The 12,854-nt window shown below is 39.0% G+C and overlaps 1 protein-coding gene across 3 annotated transcripts; it reads right to left on the reverse strand.

Moving 5' to 3' along the window:
• Positions 1-6,918: 6,918 nt before the first annotated feature.
• LOC119733359 lies at positions 6,919-8,406 on the reverse strand. 3 transcript variants are annotated; one of them, XM_038206947.1, is made up of 2 exons: positions 7,643-8,406; positions 6,919-7,005 (listed from the first exon to the last, which is right to left on the reverse strand). In XM_038206947.1, exons 1-2 carry the CDS (start codon positions 8,381-8,383, stop codon positions 6,958-6,960), a joined length of 789 nt encoding a protein of 262 aa, XP_038062875.1. In that variant the 5' UTR covers positions 8,384-8,406; the 3' UTR covers positions 6,919-6,957. The 3 variants fall into 3 exon arrangements, with proteins under 3 accessions (XP_038062875.1, XP_038062877.1, XP_038062876.1); XM_038206949.1 differs by having other exon boundaries at positions 6,926-7,005; positions 7,811-8,406; XM_038206948.1 differs by having other exon boundaries at positions 6,955-7,029.
• Between the last annotated feature and the right edge of the window lie 4,448 nt (positions 8,407-12,854).

Here is a 12,854-nt window from a genome sequence, read left to right on the forward strand (position 1 = left end):
GAGATGCCACTGTGAGCTGTGAATGTGACAACGATGCTCCACAGTCATAGTGAGTAATCCTCATCATCCACTGATGAGCAGATGGACTCCGTGAGATGCCACACTCAGCTGTGAATGGGACAACGATGCTCCACAGTCATAATGAGTAATCCTCATCATCAAATGATGAGCAGATGGACTCCGTGAGATGCCACACTCAGCTGTGAATGTGACAACGATGCTCCACAGTCATAGTGAGTAATCCTCATCATCCACTGATGAGCAGACGGACTCCGTGAGATGCCACACTCAGCTGTGAATGGGACAACGATGCTCCACAGTCATAATGAGTAATCCTCATCATCAAATGATGAGCAGATGGACTCCGTGAGATGCCACACTCAGCTGTGAATGTGACAACGATGCTCCACAGTCATAGTGAGTAATCCTCATCATCCACTGATGAGCAGACGGACTCCGTGAGATGCCACACTCAGCTGTGAATGTGACAACGATGCTGCACAGTTAAAGCGAGTAATCAGTTTCATCCACCGATGAACAAACTCACTGGTCACATTCCGCTATGAATGTGACAACGATACTCAACAGTCATTGTGAGTGATGGTCATCATCTACTGATGAGCAGACAGACTGGTTTACACTACATTTTATTCTTCTGGTTTACACGACCATTTATCCTTATGGTTTTTACCACTATTTATCCTTCTGGTTTACATGAGTACTGGTATTTATCTTTCTGCTTTACTCGAATATTCTTCCTTCCAGTTTACGCGACTATTGATCCGTCTGGTTTACGCGACTATTGATCCGTCTGGTTTACATGACTATTGATCCATCTGGTTTACACGACTATTGATCCATCTGCTTTACACGACTATTGATCCAACTGGTTTACACGACTATTGATCCATCTGTTTTACACGACTATTGATCTGTCTGCATTACACGACTATTGATCCAACTGGTTTACACGACTATTGATCCATCTGTTTTACACGACTATTGATCTGTCTGCATTACACGACTATTGATCCGTCTGGTTTACACGACTATTGATCCATCTGTTTTACACGACTATTGATCTGTCTGCATTACATGACTATTGATCCATCTGCTTTACAGGACTATTGATCCAACTGGTTTACACGACTATTGATCCATCTGGTTTACACGACTATTGATCCATCTGCTTTACACGACTATTGATCCAACTGGTTTACACGACTATTGATCCATCTGTTTTACATGACTATTGTTCTGTCTGCATTACACGACTATTGATCCGTCTGGTTTACACGACTATTGATCCATCTGTTTTACACGACTATTGATCCATCTGGTTTACAGGACTATTTATCCGTCTGGTTTACACGACTATTGATCCATCTGGTTTACATGACTATTGATCCGTCTGCTTTACATGACTATTGATCTGTCTGCATTACACGACTTTTGATCTGTCTGCATTACAGGACTATTTATCCGTCTGGTTTACAGGACTATTGATCCGTCTGCTTTACATGACTATTGATCCATCTGGTTTACACGACTATTGATCTGTCTGTATTACACGACTTTTCATCTGTCTGCATTACACGACTTTTGATCCGTCTGGTTTACACGACTATTGATCCATCTGCTTTACACGACTATTGATCCGTCTCCATTACACGACTATTGATCCATCTGGTTTACATGACTTCATTTGTTTATATTGCAAATAGTTTTTTCTCTTTCAATTTCATTTCAATTCACAGCTGAAATATTCTTGTCTCCTTGCAAATTCACAATGTACACTACTGAAAACACTCAAAATACAACTAAACCATGTTTCAAAATTGAGCAATACAAACTAATTCATTTAACCAAAGTCACAACCGAATAATGACTGCTTCGTGGTAGCTGTAGTAAGTCGGACTAATTTGAACATCAATACAATCTATATTTCTCACATAAACATGGTCAAGTAAAGTGCCTTTTTCAGTTGTTGTATCACTAACACACTGATTATATCCATGATCATCCATCAATTTCTTCACACAAGATTCTTTTTTCATGATATCTTCATTAAAATCACCCATAACAATGCAATTGTTTGAAATCTGGTGTATCTCATTCAGCAACATTTCAAGCACCTTTATAAATTCCTTTAATGTATATGACGGTGGTCGGTAAACTATAACAACAACTACTGGTAATGACTTGTTTGAAATTACATGTAACTGAAATGCGATGTATTCAAGATTGTTGACTGGCAAATTCATCCTACTGAACACCCTGTCCTTTTTGCCACACACAGCTACACCGCCATGACACTGTTCTTTCAACATACATGCCACATGACTAGAGTTATCATAAGACATACTTCTTGGCTGATGATACCATTTATAGTCACTCATATCCTTATCACAATCAAAGTTTCTGTCGGTCCATGTTTCTGTCAGGCAAATGAAATCACACGACAACATTTCATTGTTAGTTTTTAAATCCATTACGTGTGCCTGAAGTCCTTGAATATTATGCATAGCAATGCTTGTGCTAAAACATACATCACCCTTGATTTCATTTTGATCACCTACATTATTGCTTCCCTTTTCATCAGACTCCTCAATGTACGATGCCATTTTAGTCATTGCTTCAGCTACTGCCTCATTACAATAAATGTACTTCTCATCAAACCCTTCTATCACAAGACCATTCAGTGAAACAACTCTACTCAAACTAACATAAGCTTGTCCTGCTGAAAATGTACGGTTCAAACTTACAACTGCCTTTTCCAAACTCATACCCTGAACCTTGTGAGCTGTACATGCCCAAGCTAACTTGAGTGGAAACTGATGTCGGACACACTGTTTATTCAAGTTTTCTTCAACCATTTTAATACCGACAGCATCTCTATCATTAATCGAAGAAGTTTGTTTCAATTTTGATCCAATATTCGCATTGTCAAATTTTACCTTAATCAACTTAGGTGACTGCTCACGATCATTAGCTAATACAACAATTTCATTTACAATTCCAAATACTCCATTAACAAGTCCATCAGATACATCAAGGTTCCTTGTAAGCATGACTCTAGCACCAACACCAAGCCACAAAGAATCAGGTAAATTAGTCATTGACGATTTCTTGAGTGATTTCACTACTGATATCATATTCCCACTTTTTGCATCTCTCTGGAAATCTTTAGCAAGAACACATACACAATCTGAACACTTAGTAAAGAGAGTCTGTGTATTGTACTCATCAACTTGTTTATTGCAAGGATAAATATGCACAGCATCAGTCCAATCTTCTCCAGTCTCACGTGATTGTAACAGTCTCTTATCATCAGGTCCTAAGCTTTCCTTTCTCTTTCTGATTCGTAATCTATTCAATACTTCCGCAAACTGTGCATCATCCTTTTGTCTCATTATCTCAGTCAGTTCTACTTTGACAAAATTATCATTCCACAAGTCAGTTGTAACATCAGTCTGGTACAAAGATTTTGCTTTTACTGGGGGTAACTGATAAAAATCACCAACGGCTAATACACTGACATTTCCAAAAGGACTATGATTCCTTGACTGTTTTATCTGTCGCAGACGGCCATGGACATAGCACAAAAGTTTATGACCCACCATTGAAATTTCATCAACAATCAGAATTTGTAGTTGCCTTAATTTATGTCGCAGTGTACTGATCTTTTCCTCACTCAGTGGTTGATATGGCAATCTGACATTTGTTGTTATTGACAAAGCACTGTGAATTGTTGCACCATGTATATTATATGCAGCAACACCTGTAGGCGCAGTAAGCAACACTGAGATGTCGTCTGGATTTTCTACCATTCTTCCAAAAAGTCTTGTTGCCTCGTAATAAATACATTTAATCAAATGGCTTTTCCCTGTGCCTGCCCCACCAGTGACGAATACATGGAATGGTTCCGGATTTTTACCATTCACTTTGTCCAAACACCACTGTCTAACTTTGTAAAAAAAACCTGTTTTTGTTTAGCATTCAGACACCTCAACAAATTCATTGCTTCTTGTTTGGATACATTTAATCTGTGTGGTTCTATAGTATATTTCATTTCATCATCTTTCTTAGATTTCAGATCAGGAATATCTGACTCATTGTCACTCTCATCCACTTGTGCTTGTTGCTGTCCTTCACATTCAAGTCTGTCTTTTTCAGTTTCTGGAGCTATCAATGCCCAAGCATCTTCTTGTGGACCAAACTTCTCCAGCATTTCCTCAGCTTCATCTACTGCCTTAGCATTAGCTTCATACAATGACTGGTTACTTTCAACAATAATTCTCACAGATTTCAACATACCACCAAACTTAATAATGCCATTTCTATAAAATTCCTCATATGTTTCAAACTGTTGCGGTTTTAGCTGGGCATCAACGCGATATGGAAGGTACAACTGTAGTATGCTCTGGTAGTACTTTTCAGGACATTTTGCTAATGAAAATCTAGGAAATCGTATAACAGCTGGATCAGTTCGACTTCGTTTCTGTATGTGGCCTAAACCATTCTTCAATTCATATACTGGTGAACGAGTTGTTTTAGCCATGTTTGTATATATAACTCTATAATCTGAGCAAAATGTTGCCAAGCACATTGTTTCAAATTTATCAGTATTTGGTCTTGCTAGGTACCTATCAACTCTACTAGTCATCCAAATATTATCATCTTCATCACATGTACTTTGAATAACACTCAGAGGCTTACTCATTCTAATTGGATTTTCACCGACAGGTATGAATTCCACTTTCCTTGATCCTTCTTTCAATCTCAGATTACAGACACGGTAAACTGCTTCTTGTGCTGATACTTCACGATTATGCAAATACACACAGCCAATTTCCTTCATGCTCTGTCTTGCATCCAAATTTCCTTTCTGAGCCTCTGCCTGAGCATGTGACAACAGCATACCCATTTCACGTTCAGCTTTGGACATATACGATACCACGTAAGCAACACAAGCATAGGCATCACACATATACTGAATATCCATGTTTGCATTCCAACATCTTATCAAATCTGGATTGTACAAATTAACCCATACATCTTGTGGCTGTCTCTTATGAACCAAACTGGCTTTGCAACTTAATACATCATTAGCTTTTTCAAAATCACTTTGTGTCAGCTTTATACTTGCAAACAATTCATTGGTTGTCATGTGTTCATTCTCAGTTCTCTGTATTGCAGTCCATATTAATTGCAGCAATTCCTTAGCTTTACTTCTTTCACTGCTTTCACCATTAGTTTCATCCTCATCGTCTGTTGGCATGGGCTCAGTAATGAATGTTCGTTCAGATGGAGGTCTTGGAAAATTAAACCTACACTCAGTACCCTTCTTTTTACATGACTTGGAGTGTTTTCTGCTATGCAACTGTACGTGACTAATAATTTCACGTAATTCTTCATCCTTGTCCTTTGATGGTAATTTACAACTTATATATTTGTCAACAAACTGTACAACCTCTCTTTCACTGTCATCTGCCAACTTGGGTGCATTTTCAATCCAGAAAAGACAATGTGTATGGGGCGACCCTCTTTGTTGAAATTCTACTCTGTAAAAATAGTCTATGACTTTTCCTATCGGTTCAGCTCTGGACAGTATAACATCTCTCAGAAAGGTACGGAATCGCTGATCAAACATTCTCGCAGCAGTTACAGGATTACTTCGCAATATGGTACATTTCTCATTCCAGTCCAAACCTTCTACATCTCTAGAATCACCTTGCTGTCTCAAAATTGTATTGATTACCTCAGGCCACCGCATATCTGCTGCAGAAAACGAACAAAACCATGTTGGTATTCCTAACTGTCTGATCATAGCCAAAACATCTTTCTGTGCTTCTTGCCAGTATGGGGGTGTACCACGAATAGGCTTGAGAAATTTATGCTGATTTCTAGAGTGCGAATCAAAGACATAAAACATTCGATCTTGAGCAATTGCAACAAATGTATTTCCATGGAAGGTTATGAAACATGCATAGTACTGCTGAAGAGTCTGTTCTAAGGCACGATTCATGGGCACCATGTGAAATTCAGCTAAATTACACTCTTCTCCTAATGTACCACATACAGGATCATGAAACCTCATACTGAAATGATGATTGAGCAAATCCAATTCATTTGGCAATTCATTTATCAACAAGTATTGATTATTCATTGTAGAACTCCGAGATAAATGTCTGTATAACTCATTTCCAGTATTTAGTGCAGTATCAACATCACTACGACACCAGTCTTTCAACTGCTTGACTTTACTGTACAAGACACAGCACAAACTGTTCGGAATGCATTGTTTCCCTGAACTCCATCCAAATCTATGATGACCTTGATGAAAGCTTCCCTGTATAGTCTTTGTTGCCAATCTATTATGGTTCCCAACTCCTGCAATATCACTGCAACTCCTTTGCCTACTACCATCTATACCCTCATGACTTATTTCTTTCTGTTTGGTACTCACTGACTTGCACATTGCATGTGGCATTTTACTTTTGACATCATGCTCCTCTAACATTTCATGTACCACCTTCTTTTCTTTACATTTCATTTCACAGCTTTCAGTGATAGGTGACAGCTGCCGTTTCCTGTTTCCAACTACATAGGATCTTTTCTGTCTGGTTTCAGATCTCATATCATCATCTCCTTGAATATTCTTCAATTCACAACCTTGCTTATCAGTATTACTGTCTAGGCCAGCACAGTCTTCAAACTTTTCATTTCTTCTACATTTTCTACTTCCTCTTTCAACAGTTTTGGAGGTCTTTGTTTTATTTTCACCTGCATCATCTACTTTTGGAGACTGGCCTTTTTTGCTCCTTAGTGAGTAACCACCTGTCTGCTTTGGCAACAACACTTCTATCATACAACCTGTACTTTGTTCCTTTCGTTTTGTATCACTTACGATTTTTGTTTCATTGTCCTGGATGCTGTCCTTTGTGCACATTCCTCTCACAGGGCTCTGATTGACCACATCATCACTGGTGCATGTCTCCTGAACTGTCAAATCAAACATATTGTCATCTGTTGGAATACCAAGATCATACAAAAGAGACTGAGAGTAAGTGCTCTTACCACATTTTAGACACACCCATGTCACTGATTTGTTTGCCAACAACTGTTCCATCTTCAAGAAATTCATACACTTGACATGATACCAAAGGCTACAGCCATCACATTGCACTTTATTGTCAGCTGAATCAATCTTCTCATCACACAACCAGCACTGTTTATCATGATCCATGTGTGTAATCTGCATTGTCCTTCTTTTACATACCCTCTCCTTATTTCCATCATGTACTTCTGAGTTCATTACTTTTGCCTTTCTTGACATGCTTACATTCATTTCCTTTTGTCTGAAGGTATCACTGTGATTGACACACCCCTTTACATTTGTCATACAATTTCCACTTGTCTTCCTTTTCATACTTTTTTTTTCTCCATTTCTCACAACCTGCATCTTCTTTATGATTAGCGAAACACTTCGTTTTGTTTGGCAGAATATTTTCTTCTGAACCTTTTCATGGACTTGCCTTTCTTCCTTGCTCAACCACAATTCAATCACTTTCCCATTTCTCCTTCTATTGTACGATTCTTTGCAGATTTCTCTTCTTACTTTCTTTCTACTAACTTTTACCTGCTTCTTTCTTGATCCCTTGCCAGACCCATCACATACATCTTTTCCAGTGTTACCTCTTGCACAGGGCTTCTTCTTTAGCAAACTACTCAGCCATTTCATAGCTCGCTGATTACAAACCCTCTTCCTGGTCAGCTTGTGAATTCTTCTTCGTCTCAGTTCACATACCTTTGCTCTTGTACCACGGTTCAGGTTCTTCAAATGTCCAACTGGTATCACCACACTCTGTTCATAGTCTCCAGCTAAGCTGTTAACAGGCACGCTGGCCATAGAACTCATATATCTCTCAAGACACTGCTTGATTCCTTTAGACTGTTTTGCCATGCTCTGTTCATACTCTTTATCCCGACTGTTTTCTGCCTGTTTATCCGACTGTTTGCACCTTTTCTCAGAATCCACCCAATTGACGGGTACGCTGGCCCTTGTACCTGAACAGAGAGGACGCTGCCTCATCTGTTCTGATGACACTGCATCTAGTACAATCACGTCACTGTGAATCAACTGGTTTGCGCACTGTCCAGCAGTCATGGACAGACGACGTCCCCGAGGAGGTACCAACCTCGGAACTATTTGCGAAGAGGAGATGGAAATGGGAGATGGTGACAAGTGACGAATGGACCATGACTCAGGAGGGGAATGACAAACGTACTGCAAACAAAACACAGACAATGATGGAAAAGGATCTCCATCTTGCAGACGGCATCGTCGCAGAGGGCTCTCGGCTGTCGTGAACTTCACCATTTTCTGAAGAAAAAAGAAAACATATAATAACCTAACCAAGTTGTTGTTTTTTCAATGAGAAATACTCTTTTGTTTCAAACATGTCTTTCTCTATATTTGCAAGTCCCGTTCCCCACCCTTAAATTAGAACTTTAAACATCAATGACCAAGCAAGACTCCATACTGTGTATTATGTACATGTACATGTAACCATTTACACCATCGGGGGCGTAAATGGGGGATCCCCCCCTCCTTTTTTTTACCAGGGGGATGGGCCATTGAATCATCTGCTCTCCCCCCCCCCCACACACTTTTCCATTATGATAAAAAAACGCACTTCAAAGTACAGTGACATCCCCATAAGTCAAACTCCGATAACTGTTTACTCAAACAAATTTGAGTCCATTGCCCCCAGGAGTATAATAATGATATGCAACCCTGCTTAACTCAAAACTCTGCTTCTGTCAAATTTTGAGCCTGTTCCCTTGAGGTCTGACTGTGAAGGTGTACATGTACACCTACTTACACGTAAATGCATTTACATGTACATGTACATGTACTGACCATGTTCATGTATGTGTACATAATACACATTATACATGATACACATGATTGACCCCATCAACATGACAAGCCGTAGAAGTACAATATTTCAGGCCAGGCAAAGGGACTTTATTTTCCAAATTTTCCAACACTACTATGTAAATTAACAAGAATTGACTGTTTATAATTAAAGTTTTATCATGTCATTGTGCCTCAAGTTTATTATTTTCTCCATGCATAGGCATAACTAGAGTTGAACTGCTGAGGAGTACATTTTTTAAATGGGAGGGGGTACACTGGAAGGCACTTAACATGTTCTTTTATTTAATACAAGATATTCAATGGGATGGCAGATACGCCCACAGGGCATAGTAATCAAATAGAACTTAAAAGGCATTCCCCCTCCCACCATCCCTTAGTTATTCCTTTGACTCTGTCTTCCATTAACTAGTCAACCCTCACTCCAAAGTATTAGTTATCAATATATCAAACAATTTCTGGGTAATTGCAATAAAAGGCGTTTTTTCCCCAGTTCTTTAAAACACAGTACTATTTCCAAGCTGCACATCTTGGGGAAGGGAATTTCTCTTGCTTTATATTACATGCAAGTACGCAACATTTCCCAGTTTCCATGTTCACTCAAACAAAATATCATTTAATGCACTTTGTACTATTTGGGGGTAGCACCACTTTTTTTTAAAATTAATCCAGAAAAAAATACAATTGTACCCAAATACAATATTTATCCAAGTTCACACACGGGTGGGCTGGAGTATGGCTTTTCCAAGTAATCTAGTCCCAACTATGTCAGTTTGTAAACACAGAAAGATTCCCATATCTGCCCATTACTAATTCTTGGTAAAGTCCTATCCCTAATTCTTCCCTTCAATAACCTATCAGCCATCAGAAAGTGATAATATGTCCTAAAAACTAAAAAGTCAAATTTGGCACTAGAACTTAGAAGTACATGTACAACTACAAGCTGGGAAAATATTGAACTTTACTGAGTGAGAAAACACAAATTTACCAATTTTAAGACCAGTCTCATACAACTGGTTTGTGCACAGACAGGGTGACAAGCATGACAAGTGACGTCCAGACTAGACATGGGAATCTTTCCCTAAATACTGCTTAACATATAGAAGTAGGCCTATGTCTATTCAAAGTAAAGCACTAGAGTATAGAGGGTACTGCAGTTGCAGTGCTCCACTGCACTCAGCATGCTCACACTCAGTACACCATGTGATGATGTACATTATGTACAGTATGTACATGTACATTGGCCCAGTAATAATAGTAGCCACTAGCAGTAGCACGTCTCGCGACTCGAGCTCCCCCCACTTCGGTTCACATATTCATCGAAATTCGCCACCATATCACACCTGATATATTGACTTATAAAATCACCCTTATCAATTCCAAATATTAAAAACAAACCTACACGCAAATGTACATATTCGAATAAAAATACACAAAAAAATTGTCTCTATTCTATTAAGTACCGTGCAGCATTCTTACCGTGTAGCTAATAGTCTGGTGCACCTTGTTGATACAGCACGGCCAAACGCTTTCTAGAGCCGCGATACCATTCCATCCAACGGGCTCCATTCTGAGATCGGGGTCAATGCACCTTCTGTCTTGATAGAGGGCGCCAGCCATACTACGGGCTTGGAATTCAGACAAAATTAACACCAAGGCAGTCATCAGCGCCCAGCTCCCCTCGTTACGGTCATGTTCGTACCTGACGCTTTTTGAGGGAAATAAAATATTTTCCCGAAAAATATGCCTACTGGCACTTTCATATGTCTGATTGACTTTAGACTCGTCAGACACTAATTACTAGACCACTATAGCGCAACCGCATGCAGATGATGACGTCGAACGCATATGGGGAGGGGCACTGCCGCTGGAACAAGCTTGTCAGGGGGTGCTGGAATTTATAAAGGACGGACAGAATTAATACGGAAGTGGACCGCAAAGCCCTTACGTTTTGGGTCAATTTGGAATATGGATGCTCTGTGGTGCAATCTGAGGCGATTCTTGGCCTCTTTCCTTTGACTTTTTTAGCAAAAGTTTTTTAAAATTATAAAAATTATTTATTTTATTATTTTGTTTAGAATATTCTGTTCCTCTTAAAACGTTTAACTGTACTGAAAAGTGGAGAACCCTGTATTTTTATCTCCATTTTTGGTTCCATTTAATTCTGGAAAAAGATTTTATATGTATGATTACGAATGACATCGCATGTAAATATTATTGTTGCAAGACTGCTTTCTTACATTTAGTGAATGCCGTCGTGTATGTTTTGTTTTATTTTCCGAGCCCTTACGGCGTGGGGCCACAGGGCCAGGGGCCCGCTTTAAGGCCCCAGAAAAAGTTGGATTCTGGATGCACTGTGATGAAATATACTGGTGTATACTGAAACATATAAAACCCGAAAAAAATTTTTTTGGGGGGGGGGGTTAAGTAAAAACAAATAGTTCCCCTGGAAGCGGACGAATTTCTTGAAGCAGACAAGTATTCATATAGTTTTAACTCACCAAACGATGTGGCTCTCGATTTGCAGTGTATTTTGTTTGTTACAAGGAATGGCAAATATGAAACACTAAAAGACCAAATGTATCTTTATGGTTATGATCGGTAGATGGCAAGTTTGGGGCAATAATAGGCACTTTATCGGTCTACAGAGTTTTTATAAGGAAAATCATGCACAGCCGGTGTAAAGCAAGAATAGTTTTTCTTTTCAATTAACACGAAACTACACCGGAATTGGCGTAAAGCATGACTGGTTTGCTAATTGTTAATATTGAGTACAGAATGCTTGCAACGTCAATGCAACTTTTAAAAGAAAAGAAAAACCTTCAAGGGACTGTGAGAAAGGTTTGAACATTTTTCCCCTATTGAAAGATCAAATGAAAAAAAATCCTGGCAAGCATAATCGACTTTGCCACCATCGTCATGGCGGAGGTTATTGCTTTCGGGTCAAAGCATCCGTCATGGCGGAAATATCACTTCTGACGTACAAGTCCGATTGGGTGGATAATGCACATATACAGGGATGTATTACAGATGAAAGTTGAAGTGACGTCACTACATATCATGTGACGCCCATTAAAGGGGCATATTTTTTTCTATTAAAGGTCTATATGTTCGATTTGGCTGTACGTAACTTGATATGTACGTATAATGTGCTGTGTTATAGATAACATTTAAAGTGACGTCATCAAGTGTTCATGATATGCACAGAATATTTCAAATATCCGAAACAGCTTGTGTTTGTCCACGAACACATTTCTATTTTTTTTTCCTATTTGTCCACTTTTGTCATATGTTTTGTACACGTTTTTCTTTTATCCATACACTTTGGCATTTTCGTAAATGCCATCGACTTCAGACTTGGCACACACTTAGACCACCACCCACAGATGGTCCTAGAAGAAATTTGTGATCGTGACGTCTTCAGGTGTCGGGTTACGTCACATTAAAGATGCATTTTCCCCCATTTGTTTTGTACACGTTTTGAAACATTCCACTTTGGGCACTGTCGTAAATCTGATGGTCTTCGGACTTGGTACATACTGAGATCACTACCCACAAATGGTCCTAGAAGAAATTCGTGATCGTCACGTCATCTCGTGTCGGGTTACGTGACATTAAAGATGCATTTTTCCCCATATGTTTTGTACACGTTTTAATGTGTAGGCATTGTTTTTCAAAATGGCGATGGGCTTCAGGACTATTTTCAGGGGTGATCATCTTCAGATGGAAATTTCTCCTAAAAATCATCTCAGTATGATAATACGAAGCAAGTGATTTATTTTAAAGATTTTATCAGAAATTAAAAGCTACAAGTGATAAAGCAAAATCGAAAACGAAGCCGCGCTTTAAAAAAGTGGCCATTAATGTCGTCATATTTATTTTTAGCCACGGAGGCTGCCTGACCATTGAT

This window comes from Patiria miniata, unplaced genomic scaffold (assembly GCF_015706575.1).
Source record: "Patiria miniata isolate m_02_andy unplaced genomic scaffold, ASM1570657v1 HiC_scaffold_25, whole genome shotgun sequence".
NCBI lineage: Eukaryota > Metazoa > Echinodermata > Asteroidea > Valvatida > Asterinidae > Patiria > Patiria miniata.